This window comes from Xyrauchen texanus, chromosome 49 (assembly GCF_025860055.1).
Source record: "Xyrauchen texanus isolate HMW12.3.18 chromosome 49, RBS_HiC_50CHRs, whole genome shotgun sequence".
In the NCBI taxonomy this organism is placed as follows: domain Eukaryota; kingdom Metazoa; phylum Chordata; class Actinopteri; order Cypriniformes; family Catostomidae; genus Xyrauchen; species Xyrauchen texanus.
This window is the reverse complement of record NC_068324.1, coordinates 8,243,479-8,261,276: the sequence shown is the minus strand read 5'-3', so window position 1 is coordinate 8,261,276 and position 17,798 is coordinate 8,243,479. Positions and strand designations below refer to the sequence as shown.

Here is a 17,798-nt window from a genome sequence, read left to right as displayed (position 1 = left end):
AAAAAGGGCACTGGGATCAAATATTGCAGTTTAATGGGTTTCAATGGGGACATTTTTGTCCTTAAGGTCCTGCATGTAACCATTTTGTGCACACAGTGTGTTATAGATGTGTTGTAGGAACTGAGGTTGATATATAAAAATTTCCCAAAAAATACACACCTTTGGCAAAATGTATGCCATTGTCATTAACAAAATGTTTGAAAAAAAAACAAAATGAGAAAGACAAAAAAAGGTCCCAAAGGTTGCATAAGGGATAAGTATGTAACTTTTTCTGTGTTAAAATATTTTCTTCTATCCCAGCTTAATATGCAGAGACAACTATAAGTAAGCCATGCATATGTTAATTTTCTCGAAAACTGTAAACACTTTGTCTCTCTGTGGCAATATAAACATTTCTGTGTTTGTTTGAATGACTTAGAGCCCCAACAAGGTTTCTCAACCAATGGCGTGATTATTTCTTTAGCCAACAGTAGACGAGGGCCGTTTTCAGAAAGCTGTTTTTAAGTTTAATTCTGTTCGGTGGTGCAGAAATTTCATACTTCAGCTTTAACATGATCAATGTCACAAATTTGCTTACTTGATTAGTGATCTAGAAATAGTGCAGGATCTTAAATATTTGTTTTATTTTATAGCTTTTTTATAGCTTTTCTTTTTTTTTTTTTTACATTTTTCAAAAACGTAAAACTTTGTGATTATTTCTAGGTTTAGATTAGAGTTTGAATTCCAGATTTTCAATTTGAACCCACTGTATATCTGTTTTCAGTGCAGCTGTCTTTACAAGAAATGAACAGTAAGGAAAAATGTAGCACAACCATATCTAATAGCACCTTGCCTCTCCTCTGCCATCCCACGCACTTCTTCACTCAAAACACTCTCTGTCTGTCTTGCCCCTGGATGCCACTCAATCTCACAAACGCCCACACAGTAAAAGCACTCGTCACCTTGTGTAACCAGGTGTCAGGGAGTCTGGCTGAGTAATGGTCGCTCCTAGCTTAATGAAAGTGATAGCAGAGGCAGATTTGAGTTACTGCAGAAGACAGAAAATTATTTATGATAATTGGCAGTAATTCATTTCATTAAACCATTTCAGTTAAATGTCTTAAAATTCAGACATAGTTGAGGATAAATACTCCACATGAAGGGGAAGAACCATTTGAAGTCTTACCTTGATGAAAGTTTAATTTGTAATTTTTTTTTATCAGATTCTTCAGTTAGCCAGGCAAGTTGTTTTCAAAAGGCTAAACCATAAGTATTAAACTGGCGCTTAAATCATTCAGCATTGTTCTCTCCATTTTCGGTGGAGGAAAACACCATGCTAGTGTGGATGAAGCATACATGGAGTGAAATCAATTTGTTTTCAAATGTAAACAGATTAGTGTGGACATTGCCTTACTTTGAAGGATGGACCTGAGACTTGAACATCCTAGCAACCTCCAAGCAATTCTCTAGCAACTAATCAGAACACCCTAGCAACCACATAGCAGCACTCTAAAAACTACTCAGAACTAGCTGCTGCATAGAAACACCTTGGCAAACACTCTTGGCAATCACACAAAACCCTTGCATAATATTGTGACTTTTGCAAGGGCAAGCAGTTCTCACATATTCTTCAGAAAATGTAAAAAATGAATTTTAGTTAGACAGTTTGGTAACGCTTTACAATAAGGTTGTTTTTATTAACATTATTTAACATGAACAATTAACAACCCTGTTACAGCACTTATTAATCTGGGTTAATGTTCATTTCAACATATAGCAATGCATTTTTTAAATTAAAAATTGTGTATGTTTACTTAGTTAATGCAGTATGAGTTAACGTAACAATTTGTTTTAATGCCAGCAGTGGTCATTTCACAATTAAACATAATACATTAAACAGTATGTTGTTGAATCAGACCTTAGTAAATTTGTAGAATTAGAGCTGTATTGATAAATGAGGGATTATGGAGGATCTGATATTCAAAAATGTCACATTGTTTAGCATCTCAAATGAGGTTTATCTACAGTGCAGAGGAAATGCATTTGATCTGTTGATGGATTAAATTATATCATGACCAGTATGCTACTGCAATTAGCCCAAATTTGATCTCAGTCTGAGAATAAGAGAGGGAGTATGCCGGCTGGAATATCCTCATCTAATTTAAACTGGAGTCATGGTGAGGGATAAATGCACCTTGCATAAAACATTGTTTTCTTTGGCTTTGTGGATTGAAGATCCTTTGCATTTAATTCAAGTATACAAATAGTAGTCATCATTTGCCCAAAACACTATTTACATATTAAAAAATAATTTAGTTTTAGCATCTACTCCTATATATATGATATGCACATTTGCAGCTGAAATATATAGTGTCTGTTTTACCTAGATGAAATTATTTTTCGAGCATTAGAACATCTGCAATATGCGGTAATTCCGCAGATGTTTTGAATATATATTTATACACACTTTTTAAAGATGTTTATCAGAAGTGTACAGACAAACATGACACTTAAAAAAGAACACAGTGTTTTTCAGATGATGTTTTCTTTGACTGATGTCTTAGTGACATGTTTACATGCTGAAAACCCTTTACACATAAATCCATTTGTTTGTATTTCATGGGTTCTTTAACAACAGTCAAGCAAACAACATAAACAACTTTTTGTTTGTATTTTGCTTGCATATAAATCTTTAAAATCTAAGTAATAGAGTTAGTTTAATTTTGTTGTTGTTGTTGAAAAGTGTGTGTTTAAGCGTGTCAGATTATTTCCAGTAAAACACTACTTAGAGAACAGATCAATGTTTAATTTGCTTTGCAAATGGAAAAGCTCTTTTTGACAGAAGAGTAAATAGCTCTAATCTGACAGCTTTATATTTGATAATTAACAAGGCTTATTTTTACAACACAAGCTTAGATCAGCAGAAGAGTTTGACGTGTTCGGCTTCAGCTTGTATAATCAAGTTCTACCCAGTAATGTGCATTTATGTGTGTGGATTTGGGGGGCATAATATGTGTTTCCAAATTCTGAGAGCCAGAGTAACATGTTGCCTACAAGAAAAACATGTAGTAGGCAAGAAAACACCTCCTTACACATATAAATAAATAATATCATATAATAATATATAATATATATTATTAATATAATATATAATATATATAAAATAATTTTTAAGTGATTAGGGGATAGAAATTGTCACTCAGCAAGCATAAAAACAATTGAAGTCAATGGAAGTCCTTTCCTTCTGTGAAATAAAAATGTGTGTGTGTGTGTGTGTGTGTATTTGTGTTAGACTTAGTGGGGCATTGACCAGACTGACAGACAATAGCAATAAGTGAGTGCAGTGTCGCCATGGCAACAAACTCCCTTGAGTGCGCTCAGTTTAGTGTCACTCGCTCGCTCTTTCACACACACACACACACACACACACACACACACACTTATACATACAAACATTAGTCAAGAATAAGCATTTCCCGACTTCAACAGGAAGTTAAAAGACAAGAGGGGAGAGCAAAACAGAGATGTTAAAGGAACAGGCAGATAATGTGTGAGGAGTACATCAGGAAAATACATACACGATCAGCCACAACATTAATACCATCTGCCTGTCCCCCTTTTGCTGTCAAAACAGCACCAACCCCCATCTCAGAATGGCATTCTGAGATGCTTTTCTTCTTACCACAATTGTACACAGCGGTTATCTGAGTTACCGTAGACTTTGTCAGTTCGAACCAGTCTGGCCATTCTCTGTTGACCTCTCTCATCAGCAAGGTATTTCTGTCCACAGAACCGCCGCTCAATGGATGTTTTTTTTTTTTGGCACCATTCTGAGACAATTCTAGAGACTGTTGTGCGTGAAAATACCAGGGGATCAACAGCTATAGAAATACTCAAACCAGCTGGTTTTCCACCAGAAATCATGCTATGCTCCAAATAATTGAGATCACATTTTATCAGCATTCTGATGGTTGATGTGAACATTAACTAAAGCTCCTGAAATGATTCTGCATGATTTTATGCACTGCACTGCTGCCACATGATTGTCTGATTAGATAATTGCATGGATGATTGTTGGTGCCAGACAGGTTGGTTTGAGTATTTTTGTAACTGCTGATCTCTTGGGATTTTCAAACACAACAGTCTATAGAATTTACTCTGAATGGTGCCATAAACAAACAAAAAACATACAGTGAACATCAGTTCTGTCGACAGAAACGCTTTGTTGATGAGAGAGGTCAACAGGTCAGACTGGTTCGAACTCTACGGTAACTCAAATAACCACTTATGTGGTGTGAAGAATATAATCTCAGAATGCTATTCTGAGATGCAGGTTGGCGCAGTGTTTGGTAGCACGAGGGGGACCTACACAATATTAGGCAGGTGGTTTTAATGTTGTGGCTGATCGTGCATGTCTGAAAATTCTTTATTGAAATAAATTGAGCATTTATTGATAATATTGATATTGCTGTCACCAAGTCATGAGAGGAATAATTAAATAAATGTGTTAAACTTGAAGGATGCATATGAAAACTGCAGTATGAAACTTTCAGTGAACACTCCAGCCGATGTTTGTTCTTTTTTTTTTGTGTTTGATAAGGCAGATAAGTGTATGTAAGGTGTTGATTTTGTATCCGGTAACTTGCAAGATCGATGGAAACCCATTAAGCGGGGCTGTGTCTCTTTCCTATTGGTTAATTACTAATGGACAGCAGGAAGAGAGAAAAAGAGAAGAATGAAACAGAAAGAGGGACAGCTTTAAGAGTAAAGGCCAGAAACATGATCTGTACAGATGTCTTACTTTAGGCTCTTTGATGGAGTAAACAAGGAAAGCTTAAAGGTATAGTTCACCCCAAAATTACAATTCTGTCATTTACTTATCCTCATGTTTCTCCAACACTGTACTACTTTCTTCTATAGAACTGTGCCTTTAAATCATATATTTAGGAATCCAAAACCCTTTCTTTGGCTCCTATGGAACAATGTTTACATCAAGTAAACAGTCTCAGATATTGATGTGGTATTTCTCTGTCCCTCACTGTTTTTATCTTTATCTTTTTTTCTCATGGGGAAAGTTGTGATCAGTATTGATTAGATGGTGAATGATTCGGGTTTAAACAGATCTATAGGTGAGGCTTTCTAAACATGTTGTGAGCTGAGACTTCCTTATTGTATCCACATTCATTTCATATGTTGCCTTGATAATCAGTCTTCTTGTTGGCACTGAAGCAATGTTGGACTTTAAAGGCAAATTATTGAAGGCACTTATAACATTTTAAGTGCATACTCATAAAGTAAACACACAGGAGGGGGCTGGACTGATAATGATAGACAGAAGTCTCCTGAACACAATGTGAACTGTTACGCTAAATGATGAGAATAGATGATATCTCCTTTAGGAAAGAAAACGCAGGGCTGCCGCTGGCCAAATTGATGCCCTACGCATAGTTCCAGGTGGAAACCTGAGAAAAGTCCTTAGTAATCTAACATGTATCAATCGATAAGTCAATGGAAAATGGCCACCATGATAGAAAAATAAACATACCTGCTGAAAAAACAGCATAACGCTGGTTCCCTATCGGTCACTCACTCAACGTTGTGTTGATGTAGTGACACTAGGGGTCACCCTTGGGAGCCCCAAACACCACTGATCTTTGAGGAAAGGCCAATGGGAATTAGTGATTGGAATTTGCATGCCACTCCCTCGGACATATGGGTATAAAAGAAGCTGGCTCGCAACCACTCATTCAGATTTTCGCTCCGGAGACAAGCGGTGTTGATGTATTCCACTGCCAATGCATTCGCCTCTGTAGAAAGCAAGCGATCTGTAGGAGGATGAGATCTCGATAGTAGCATCGGTAAGCAGGCTGCTTCAGTCCGATGAGGAGGATTTGGCTGGGCTTCTACCTTTAGGTGTGGTCTCCCAGTCTGAGGCTGAAGGTGAGCTGACGGCCATGCTTGCCCGGGCTGCTGCAAGTGTCGGGCTGGAGTGGAACCCTCCGTGGATAAGGCGGTTGCGGTGCACCTTTGCACGCAAAGCGCCGCCACCTGGTGGAACCGCCCAAGACTCCCGTCCAGGGCCTATAGGTTTACGTTGTCATGGCGACTGAGGCCTATGGTGCCGCTGAACAGGCCACCTCCGCCCTGAATGCCATGGCTCTCCTGCAAGTGCACCAAGGCAAGGCTCTGAGATAACTTTACGAGGGTAGTTCTGACCCGGGATCAAAGCAGGCGCTGCGCTCGTCATCTGATCTCACCCTCTGGGTGACGAAGGTCGCGTTGTGGACTCTCGTGCAGGCGATGTCCACCTTGGTGGTCCAGTGGCACCACCTGTGGCTCAACTTGGTCAAGATGTGGGAGGCTGACAAGGTACGGTTTCTTGACACCCCCATCTCCCAATGTGGCCTATTCGGCAACACCGTTGAGGACTTTGTGCAGCAGTTCTCGGCAGTCAAGAAGCAGATGGATGCCATTCAGCACATCCTGCCCTGGCACGGATCAAGATCCCACACCCCATCTGCTCGTCGCGAGGGGCATCCCCCTGTGGCCAGAGTCCCGGCCCACGTGTAGAGACCTCCGCAGGAAGCAGATGCCCCCACCTCATGGCCCGCCACCAAGAACCGGAGGAAGGCTTCTAGGTGACCCTGAGATGGGCAACCAAGGTATGTGGAGACCTGCTGCAGGCCTAGAGGTGGTACAGTGCATCAGGAAAGTATTAACGGTCTGCCACCAAGAACCGGAGGAAGGCTTCTAGGTGACCCTGAGATGGGCAACCAAGGTATGTGGAGACCTGCTTCAGGCCTAGAGATGGTACAGTGCATCAGGAAAGTATTAACAGCACTTAACTTTTTCCACATTTTGTTATGTTACAGCCTTATTCCAAAATGGATTAAATTCATTATTTTCCTCAAAATTCTATAAACAATACCCCATAATGACAACGTGAAAGAAGTTTGTTTGAAATCTTTGCAAATGTATTAAAAATAAAAGCAAAAAAATAACATGTACATAAGTATGTCCTAGTGTCACTACACTGACACAACGTCGAGTGAGTGACAGATAGGGAACATCCTGGTTACTTTCGTAACCTCCATTCCCTGAAGGAGGGAATGAGACATTGTGTCCCTCCTGCCACAACACTGAACTACCCGCTGAAATGGCCAGGACCCTGTCTCGGGTCCTCAGCACAAAACCTGTATGTCCAGGGGAGTGGCATGCAAATTCCATTCACCAATTCCCATTGGCCTTTTCTTAAAGATCAGAGGTGTTTGGGGCTCCCAAGGGTGACCCCTGGTATCACTATATTGACACAATGTCTCGTTCCCTCCATCAGGGAATGGAGGTTACAAAAGTAACCAGTATGTTTTCTCTTAGCTGGTTTAAGGTGGCCGAGCTGATGTTCAGTTGGTTTAAGGCCCCGGCACACTCACGGCAAAGTGTTTCTTCGTTCTTCGCTCAAAGCCAAAAAGAAGTTTGATACAGCTGAGCAAAGAAATACTACTTGTGAACATTCGGACACCCACCACACTGCTGTATAGAGGCGTTTAGAGGTAGGCCTACATGTAAATTTGAGGATGCTCAAGACTTGATATAAAACATAAACTAATATGAAATTCAAATGTGTTATCTTTACTTCGGCCTCATTCTATGACAAGAAAAAAGATGATGATGATTAAAAATAATATATGTGCTGTAGATTATGTGTAATTTGTAATGTTTTGTGGTGCTAATGTGCTAACATGCTATACCAGACATAACATGTGCCGGTTACCTTCTGTTATTGCAATTTATGATGACACTGATACTACTGTAAAGATATATAAAAGAGTGTTAATGGGTAAAATACAGACAAAATAATGATGATGTGTATATCTTACTATGGGCAGATAATGGGCTCTGTCTCAGACTCTGATTGTCTCTGTGGCACTAAAAGTTCCTGTGTTTGTTTAGAGTGACCCATGAGTTGGGGGTGGGACTATCTGACAGTTCGAACAATAGCAGACAAGGGGTGTCTTCAGAAAGCTGTTTTGAAAACAATGTTTATTTTTTGCAATTCCTTTTGGTGGTGCTAGTGTCATTTAACTGGCTTTTAGTGCCACTTGGTGGACATTTTCGCTTGGAACAGCCGCAATATGAGTTTAGCTGGTCATCCAGCTGATCTACCAAAACCCAACTAAAACCACTCTAAAACCAGCAGACCAGACCAGCTTAACCAGGCTGGGAAACAAGCAAAGTAGGGCTGAAACGATTATTCAATGTGATCGACAATGTCAACAATAAAAAATTGTCTATGTCGCTCATAGTCATAGAATTGTCGTTTGATCTCATTTAACGTAACATGAGATGACATTAAATTCTAACGATGACACACGAGAGCAGCACTGCAGATCACGTCTGACTGAGGAGAGGAAGAATTACACAGCTCACAGTCCAGATGCACTCTAAACTTCCACAGCTTCAGGTGATGTAGATCACAAAGTATAAGGGAATAAGTTTTTTATTTGTTTTGGCTTGTTTTCCAATATAAATATCTTAAATTGCTTTAAAACAACGTATGTTTTATTAGCAGCTATACTTCAGAAGAAAAAATTATTATCTGAGAATGTTGAATATAATATTAAAAACACAAATAATTTAAAATATCTAAAAAATCTTTAAAAAAAGATACATTGACCTGAGAAGCAGGATATTAGATATTTAGAGTTGCTTTTAGAGAATAGATCTTGAATATAAGTATATTTTGTCTTTACTGCACTTGCAGAATTAGAACCAAGTGAAAAAAATACACTTATATAAAAAATACACTTATATAAAAAATACACTTATATAAGATACATTCTCTTAAAGCAAGTCTAAATATCTTATATGTTGCTTATAAAGTAATGTCACAGTCTGTTCCCTAGGACCCTTATTTTGAAGTGTACTACCGGACTACGTTACCCAGGATGCACTGCCCTCATCACTGCCATCTGTTCTTCATTGTTCTCACCTGTTTTCCAGACCCTCATTAGCTCTTGTTTGTATAAATACCCTTTAGTTTTTGCATTTCTTTGTCAGTTCTTGTTTGGTTTCCTGTTTGTTTGTTTGTTTGTTTGTTTGTTTGTTTGTTTGTTTGTTTGTTTGTTTGTTTGTTTGTTTGTTTGTTTGTTTGTTTGTTTCACTGTCATCATTTTTATTAAAGCCAGCAAATAGATCCTACATCTCCCGTCCTATCTCAGCAATGACTTGTGACAGAAGAACTGACCCACATGGATTTAGCGGCTGTCCAAATTCTGCTACTCAATCAAGGGGATCCATTTGAGGATCATGTCTGTTAGTTCTTAGAATTAGCTAATTTAAGAATTATTCTATTCTATACTAATGTGTGTAGCTCAGTGGTAAAGGCACAGGCTAACACTCCTGGAGTGCTGGTTCGAATCCCAGGGCATGTTGATTGACTCCAGCCGGGTCTCCTAAGCAACCAAATTGGCCTGGTTGCTAGGGAGGGTAGAGTCACCTGGGGTAACCTCCTCGTGATCACTACAATGTGGTTCGCTCTCAGTGGGGCACGTGGTGAGTTGTGCGTGGATGGCGTGTATCCTCCACACGTGCTGTATCTCCGCGGTAACACTTTCACAAGCCACGTGCTAGGATGCGCGGGTGGACGATCTCAGACGCGGAGGCAGCTGAGATTTGTCCTCCGCCACCCGGATTGAGGCGAGTCACTACGCCACCACGAGGACTTGGAGCACATTGAATAGTGCACTGAAGGAACTGATGCCTCCGGCTGATCCTCACTGGACCCTCTGTCAATATGTGGAGAAGGCTCTGGAACTTTGCGGTTCCAATTACACAGTGGATTATGGTGGGAACCCTGGGCCAAAACCTCCATCTTCGGCTCCTTGCTCCAAGCCTTCCATGGCCAACGAGCCAGCGCCTATGCCTGCCATGGCCATGGCCACTGCCTCCTGTCTCTGCTCTGTGGCCGCCTCCCAGGCCTCCTGACCCTGTCCCCGCCCTGTGGCCATCTCCAAGTCCTCCTGACCCAGTCCTGTGGCCGCCCCCCCAAGGCCTCCTGACCCAGTCCCGGCCCTGTGGAAGTATTTCAGACCTCCCAACCCAGTCCCTTCACTCTTCCCTTGTTCTCACCTGTTTTCCATTCCCCCATTAGCTCTTGTTTGTATAAATACCCTTTAGTTCCTTTTGTCAGTTCTTATTTATTGTTGTTTGAGTTCCCATTTCTTTGTTTCACTGTCATTTTTATTAAAGCCTCCCGTCTCATCTTAGCAACGACTTGTGGCAAGTAAATGTATCTTGTTTTAAGAATTTTTAGACAAAATAATGGAAAACACAGTGAATTTCTTTACTAAATTAAACTTAACAAAAAGTAGTTTTGTTTCCCTTTTATTCAGTGAATGTCATTTAGAGGTATTTTTAAAAGATTATATTGTCCTCTTTATTGTTATTAAGCACATTTAATACAACATTTTAAGTCAGGCACAAGCTGAATAATCAGTTAAGAGCTAATGATTAATCATTGCAATAATTGCCAAACAGTCGAATAATCGGTTGTTTAATCGATTATCAAAATAATCATTAGTTGCAGCACTAAAGCAAATCTTGCAAACTTAGGCTGGTTGAAGGTGTGTGTGTTTGTGTGTAGGGGCATAATAACAGCAGTACCTTCTCAGGGTATCCAAGATTTGAGGACATTGTTGTTGCACCAGATTCACTTCGCAACCTTTGAAGGTGTGTGTGTCTGTGTGTGTGTGTGTGTGTGCGTGCGTGCGTGCGTGCGTGTGTGTGTGTGTGTGTGTGTGTAGGGGCATAATAACAGCAGTACCTTCTCAGGGTATCCAAAATTTGAGGACATTGTTGTTGCACCAGATTCACTTTGCAACCTTTGAAAGTGTGTTTGTGTGTGTGACCTGAATGCTGTTCAGCATTACTTAAACTAAAGACATTGTCGCTTTGTGCATGTGTTTGCATTTTTGTGTGCGGTAATGTGTGTGTATACAGCATGCACAGCTGCAAACAGCCACACACTCATTTGCTGTGCTTCCTTTTCCTGTTCTTCAGTGCAGACGGACGTTTTTGTCACTTTCTGAGTCAAGCGGCTCAAATTCTCCTGAGCACAGTACTGTATTCACAGCAGGCTGTCAAAATCAGCCCTCTCACAAAATGATGAGCTTTCACCTCATGTCTAGGCCGCTATGCAGTCAGTGCGCCGGTCCAGCACAGATTATTCAGCCGTGATGGAAAAACCATGGAAATTATTATTCCACGGATTAGGTGTGTGTCCAGATGTGGTGAGTGTGGATGCAAAGGGATTAATGTGATTCTTTGTGCTTGCTGGTAACGCTTATCTAGGGGAAACTACAGTACTCTTATGAGGTAGAGTACGGGCAGTGGGTTGGGTTTTATTTTTAATGTGCTTTGTGTGTGTGTGTATTTTTAGAACACTTTGTGTGAGAGGTCATTTTTATGTGAGCACATGTGTTGATTTGGCCACAAGTGTAAATGTTAGTGTGTCCATGCGACTTAAAGCCAACATGAAACAGTTTTCAGCCTTTGATCCACAGACTAAGCCTGTCATCCAGGCATAAATGTTAGTTTAGACTAGTTTCTTTATGTTTATTATTTCCTCCAGTCAATAGGTCTCTATTGTAGGGTGAAAAAGAAAATGTAAGATGAGACAGTTTGTCAGTCAGTTATGGAATGATCACAAAAACTTGTCTCTAAAATGCAGAAGTTTAAGGGGAGGGGTTGAAAAATAAGAGGGATTGATGACATCAGTTTAAAAGGAAAGTTGTTTCAGAGGAAAGCAAGTTATTTATTATTTATTATATTTTAATGAAAGATTATGATGACATTCATGACAGGAAAAAGCTATCTATTAATATTTTCAAATATTTTCAAATCTTAAACCAACACTGCATGCTCCAGCCAGCCTAATCTACACTTAGAACATCCTAATGTTGTTATAATAATGCAAAAAGCACTTACCAGTTTACTTGAAGGGAAAATTAGCCCTCCTTTCCTGTTTACATCTCATGATTTAAAATAATAAGGATCTCTTTCTCAATGGCAATAGTGGTAATAATGACAGCCGACTTGTCAGCTAGACCTCACACTCTTCACTTTCAAATTACATACATCACTTAATGCATGATTGCGTCACTCAACGCCAGATAGAACGCCTCGACTGGGACATATCCTAAAGACCACACCCACCATGAACAAATAAATCAATCTTATTGGTTGATGAATCTGACACTGACTTTAGATGCCCCACTGTTGAGGGATTCTGTATAAATTCTGAAGGCCTAACGGGTTGGAGCTCAGACTCACACGCTGCTTCAAGCTATTTTTGAAACAGCCACCACACTTTGCTTGTAAGCATCAGTTCATAAATTTTGTTTGAATAAACTTTTAATTTTGTGCTATTCGTTTGTAGATGAATTAGGAGTGGAAAGCGATTGGAAATACATAGGCGAAAAGGTGATTGAGAATGAATGGATGGAAAAATATTTATGTATTAGCCACGTTTAGCTTTGCTAGCCTTGGGAATTCACCACTGCAAATAATATGAATGAATAAATTTCAAGAAAACTAGGAATGTGTATTTTTGTAAATATGGTCAATATTAATTTCATATTGACTTTAAAGTGTCTGCATTTGTATGTACAGTATGTGTTTTAGTATAAATATTTATTATTATTTGGGTTATTAGCTATTATTTTACAAAGCCTCCCTTTTGGGGGCTTCGTCATTTTTAAAATAAAATGTAAAATAAAACTCAATGCACTTTTAGAATATACAGCATATAGTTAATTAGTTAGTTTTATATACAGTAAATATACTGTATATAATAAACTGTCTCTTGACATCAGTGTCAACTGTCAACACATTTATAAACAACAAAAAAATAGAGATTCTGATTCTGAGGCACTTTGATCTGTAGTAGAGCTTTTGATGATGTAGGTCAGGGTTTCGATAAGGAGCATCTGCTCCTACAGTGCTGCAAAAAGACAACCAACATTTACATAAAAGAATGAGTAGCAGTCAATGACAGCTTTAAAACAAAGGGTATGTATATGTACTTGGTCTATTACTGAAAAGAACCAACTGTGCACAGATCAACAATAAATCCTAAGGCAAGAAGTGCCACAGAGACGGTGTTTACAGTTTTTGAAGAATGAATGGCTTACATACAGTTGTCTCTGACTATTAAGATGGGCTGGGAGAAAGTATTTTAACAGAAACAAATCACACACTTCAGCTTTGTGTTTGTATTAATATGTTTTAAATCACACAGAACAAAATTCTAAAAACATAAGAATTAGAACACTTCACTGAATTCTTCAGCATTCTATTTTCAAAACCAAGGCAAATTAATTGGTATATCCACATCACAAAGAATATCTTTTCTAATCTTCTTTTCTTACAAGTAATCACTTTTAATTATCTCTGTGTGAGGCTGCAGTCTAGTCTTTCTCATCTATTCCATTTAATGGTGTGTGCCTTCTTTTCATGCTTGTTTATTTCATGTGAAACAATCAGAAAAAACAACCAGCTTTTTCAGCCACCACTTCACAAAGGGACTTAGTTATCATATTTTACAGTGACACCTGTGTGGTGGGAGCTTTTTAAATGGTAATTATCCTAATTTCTCCTTTGTTGAAATCCAAAGGTCACATGGGATAACAAGCCACATCTGGTTGACCTATTTTATGAAAATCCCTTAACAATAACTGTGGCTGCACAAATTTGAATATTGAATATTTATTAGGTAAATCGTCTTTATATAAGCTTTTAGATTATTTATAAACAATTTGAATTTAAAAATGATATATTTAAGTTGCAGACGCATATATGAAACACTTTTAGCAGTGTTCTTACACAGCGGGCCACCTTTGGTGACCTGACACTCTGTATTCTATGAAAAGCTGTCATTATTTATTATTCATCATGATTTCAGAAATGTTTGTAATTTTACTGAGATCTAATTTGTAGATTGCATATTATCCTCCACTTTCAACTGATTGCCTGTTTATTCTGAAACCCCTCCCCTTGCTTTTCTGCAGGCACAACATTTACGACGCATCACTACCTTTTGGATTTGGGGTCCCAGGAGTTTTATTGCCATCACCATGACCAGATTCCTCAAAAGACTGTAGCACTGCAGACCCCCTCCAAGGAGGGCTGAGGCTGGGCACGGAGCCCATTTATATACTGTATTCAAAATTGGACACAGTGAAAGAACCATGTAGTGTATGTTTTACCACCACAGGGGGGCGGGTTAACTTGTGGTTCTTTTTTGTATGTTTTCTTTTTGGGGAGTTAGTCTAAAAGGTGAGCCAGAAATGGTCTTGCACACCTCTCCCTACCCCAGTGCCTTCCTCAGCTTCCTGAGCAGTCTGTCTTGGGCCTTTGTTTTCCCTTGCTACTGGCTGTTGGACCGGTTGTTGGCCTCCTGTGTAGCAACATCACTGGAGAAACATCGACGCTCCCAGGATCCCTGTTCGTTTCTGGCTCTAGGGGTCCTGATCGCAACACCACTCTACCTTGTTCTGCTACTGGCATCCCTCCCATTCGCCTTCTTTGGCTTCCTTTTGTGGGCCCCACTGCAGAGCATTAGGAACCCGTACATCTACTCCCACCAGAAACCAGATAAGCATGCCGCTGAGCAGGGAGGAGTTGCTGGAACTGAGGCAGCACTTGCTGAGTGGCGCCCACAGGGTCGCAGCTTTTGCTTTGGGAGTGCCAATGTTTGCCTGTTGCCGGACTCAATAGCTCGCTTCAATAACCTGGCAGACACTCAACGGCGGGCACGAGAAGTGGGAAAACGGGTCCGAAATGGTGCCAGTAGACCACAGATCAAGATATATATCGACTCACCCACTAATACTTCGATTAGTGCCGCATCCTTCTGCAGCGTGGCCACACAGGGCTTCCGCCGCACCTCTTCTCTGGACCATCGTCCTGAACCAACAGTTACCACTGAAACTGAGACTGAGCCATTAACAGAGTGTCCCATCTGCCCCTCAGGAGGTACCAGTTCAGATTGCCCCATCCACAACAGTGGAGCCCAGAATTCCTCGGAGTGTCCCCTTCACCCCAGTGTAGAAGAGCATTCTCCCAACTGTCCCGTCCTCCAGTTTGCAGACCCACATGCCACCAGTGAGTGTCCAATGCATAGCAACACCACCCAAATCTCTGAGGACTGTCCTTTCAATCCAGCTGGAGTACAGATCAGCATTACCTCTCCTGATCCAGAGCCAGCTGAGGCTGATAAAGGAAACCATCAGACCGGGGATGGGGACACGGGTAGCCTAGAAAGCCGCACTGCCTCCAGGGAATCCCTGGTACGATTCCATGCAGCTGATGGAGGCTTCTTGCCCAATAACACCCTTTCACAACATCGCACCTCAGTCTTTAAAAGACCTAATGGGCGCAAGCGTCGTCATGGCGATGACGGCTTTGACCACGAGATCTCCGCCTTCTTCCCAGCCAACCTGGACTTCCTGTGTCTGCAGGAAGTCTTCGACAGGCGTGCTGCAGATAGGCTCAGGAAGAAGCTGCACCTCTATTTTCCCTTTGTACTAAGCGATGTGGGACGCTATGGCTGGAAAGGCTGTTGCTCCCAGTTCAAGTTCTTGAACAGCGGGTTGCTGTTGGCCAGTCGCTACCCCATTTTGGACGCCCATTATAAGTGCTTTCCCAATGGGCGCAGCGAGGATGCTCTGGCTGCTAAGGGAGTTCTTTTTGCTAAGGTAATTGTGTTTCTTTCCTGGTTTCTTATAGTCTTTAATGTAGCTTTGTAAAAGTGGATTGACTACATCCCAAGTTGAACTAAGACAATGTAAAAGGACTTCTAAAAGTGAAAATTTACACTACATGGCCTAAAGTGTGTGGACACTTTCTTCTAATTAAAATGTTTGGCGATTTCAGCCACACCCATTAATGACAAGTGCATAAAATCAAGCATTTTAGTAGAATTGGGAATACCTTTTCTGTTCCACAATGACAATGCCCCTATGCACAAGGTGATGTCCATAAAGAAATGGTTTACTGACTGAACATGACTGGCCTAAAAAAAGCCCAGGCCTGAACACCTTTGAAACCCTCTGGAATGAATTAGACAACCAAGTGGTCCAGCATCTAATGGAAAGCTTTCCCAGAAGAGTGGAAGCTGTTATAGCAGCAAAAGGAAGACCAACTTTGTTTTAATGCCCTTGATTTTGAAATTAAATGTCAAACTAGCACATATTGGTGTGGTGTCACTTTGCAAAATACTTTGGCCATATAGTGTATATTCCACCAAGTTATATTGATTGATATCAATGAGATTTCTTCATTAATTGTAATAATTGCTCTGCAAATAACATTTCACTTAAAGCATTGATATTATCAATTAGGGCCCTTTGGGTCTATTCCTGTTTTTTAAGTTTTCAAGGCACATGCTCCCTGGAGTTGAAGCTGGACTGGTGGTTTGAGTGTACACAAACAGTCTGAATAATTTACAGCTAGCTTTTTGTAACCCAGAGGGCCTGTTTGAAACACTCATCTTTCATGCCTTCAGAAACATATGCTTCCTCTCTTTGTTGAAGCTTGGTCGACGTACAGTACATTGCCTGTGGGTTGCATGATATATGGTCTTATGGTCTGGGGCTCTGCACTTATGCTAAAGTTATATTGCAATTCAACATGTAATTTTACTGTAAAACAATATTTTATGCTTCTTGTAGTCTAGAATTTGTAAACGCAGGATAATTTATCTTGTAGCTGCTATTGCAAGCATTCCCTGACAAAGTTTTCTTTATGATGCATTGTAGTGCAAAAGCGGTAAATGTCTGTTTTAACTGATTGAATATGAACAAAGGTGGTATTTATTAACAAATATGAAAGTTCAGGCTTAGATCTTTTTGAACTGTGGCACATACTTAGGTAGGCCAAGTATAGAATATAGTTAGTATGTGAGAACTAGTGTCCATATTTGTGCATGATTTTTATTCGAATTAGCTTGTTTGTGCACCCTCATTTAGAATGATGATGAGTGCAGGCTTTTAGGGTGGAATTATCATTACACTCTCAGCACGCTGGCTGATTCTGGCCACATTCCAGACCTGATATCCTTTTCCTTCCAAAAGGGCACCAGGTCAGCCGCCATTGTATGTCAGACAAGGCTGCTAAATACTAACTCTGAATATGTGGGTGTGTGTCTGTGTGTATGTGTTAGAGAGAGAGAGAGAGAGGGTCTTATTAAATATTGAATAGTGTACACAGAGAGACAGCAGGTCAATGCCTTTGCCCTCTACACATGCTCACATCTCACTTGAATCGATGTTTTATCTATCATGGTGTTGTAGATTCAAACTTCAAGCTGCTCTTCGCTGTCCTTTTCTGCAGATCGCGGCGCCGTTTTGTAGTCCATTCTGCATAACGCGATGGCTCATTTTAGCTTAACACAGCTCATTCAGCACGTTTTGCAGCCAACCCACCCGCACTCTCAGTTTTCCTGATGGCCATTCCACCTCTGATCAGCCCCCAAAATGCGTCAGCCTACCGGGAAAATGTCCAGTATGCCAGATTACCAGTCCAGCCCTGCATACCAAAATCAAGCCACAACAATTGCAACTTTCCTAAAACAATGCTCAAAAAGCTTTTTTGGCTTATGGTTACAAAAACAGCAGAAAGAAAACTCATGAAAAACCCCTTCCTATGAACTTTGACAACTCTGCATTAGTTATGCTCAGCTCTAAACATTTTCACTGGCTAAAAATTCCTCCCAGTGAGTGCAATAAAATTAGGCTATATTTTATTTGAACAACAGGACA

The 17,798-nt window shown here is 40.3% G+C and overlaps 1 protein-coding gene across 3 annotated transcripts in view; it reads left to right on the top strand.

The window, feature by feature from the left end:
* Positions 1 to 17,798, top strand: part of LOC127640056 (sphingomyelin phosphodiesterase 3-like) — a 63,164-nt gene that overhangs the window by 17,701 nt on the left and 27,665 nt on the right. Inside the window, exons 1-2 of one of the 3 annotated variants that reach the window (XM_052122430.1) lie at positions 11,035 to 11,250; positions 14,046 to 15,734. In XM_052122430.1, coding sequence (XP_051978390.1) covers positions 14,283 to 15,734 — 1,452 coding nt within the window. In that variant the 5' untranslated portion in view covers positions 11,035 to 11,250; positions 14,046 to 14,282. Of the gene's footprint in view, positions 1 to 11,034; positions 11,268 to 14,045; positions 15,735 to 17,798 lie in introns of those variants that run through there. The other 2 variants (XM_052122428.1, XM_052122429.1) reach the window with 2 other exon arrangements.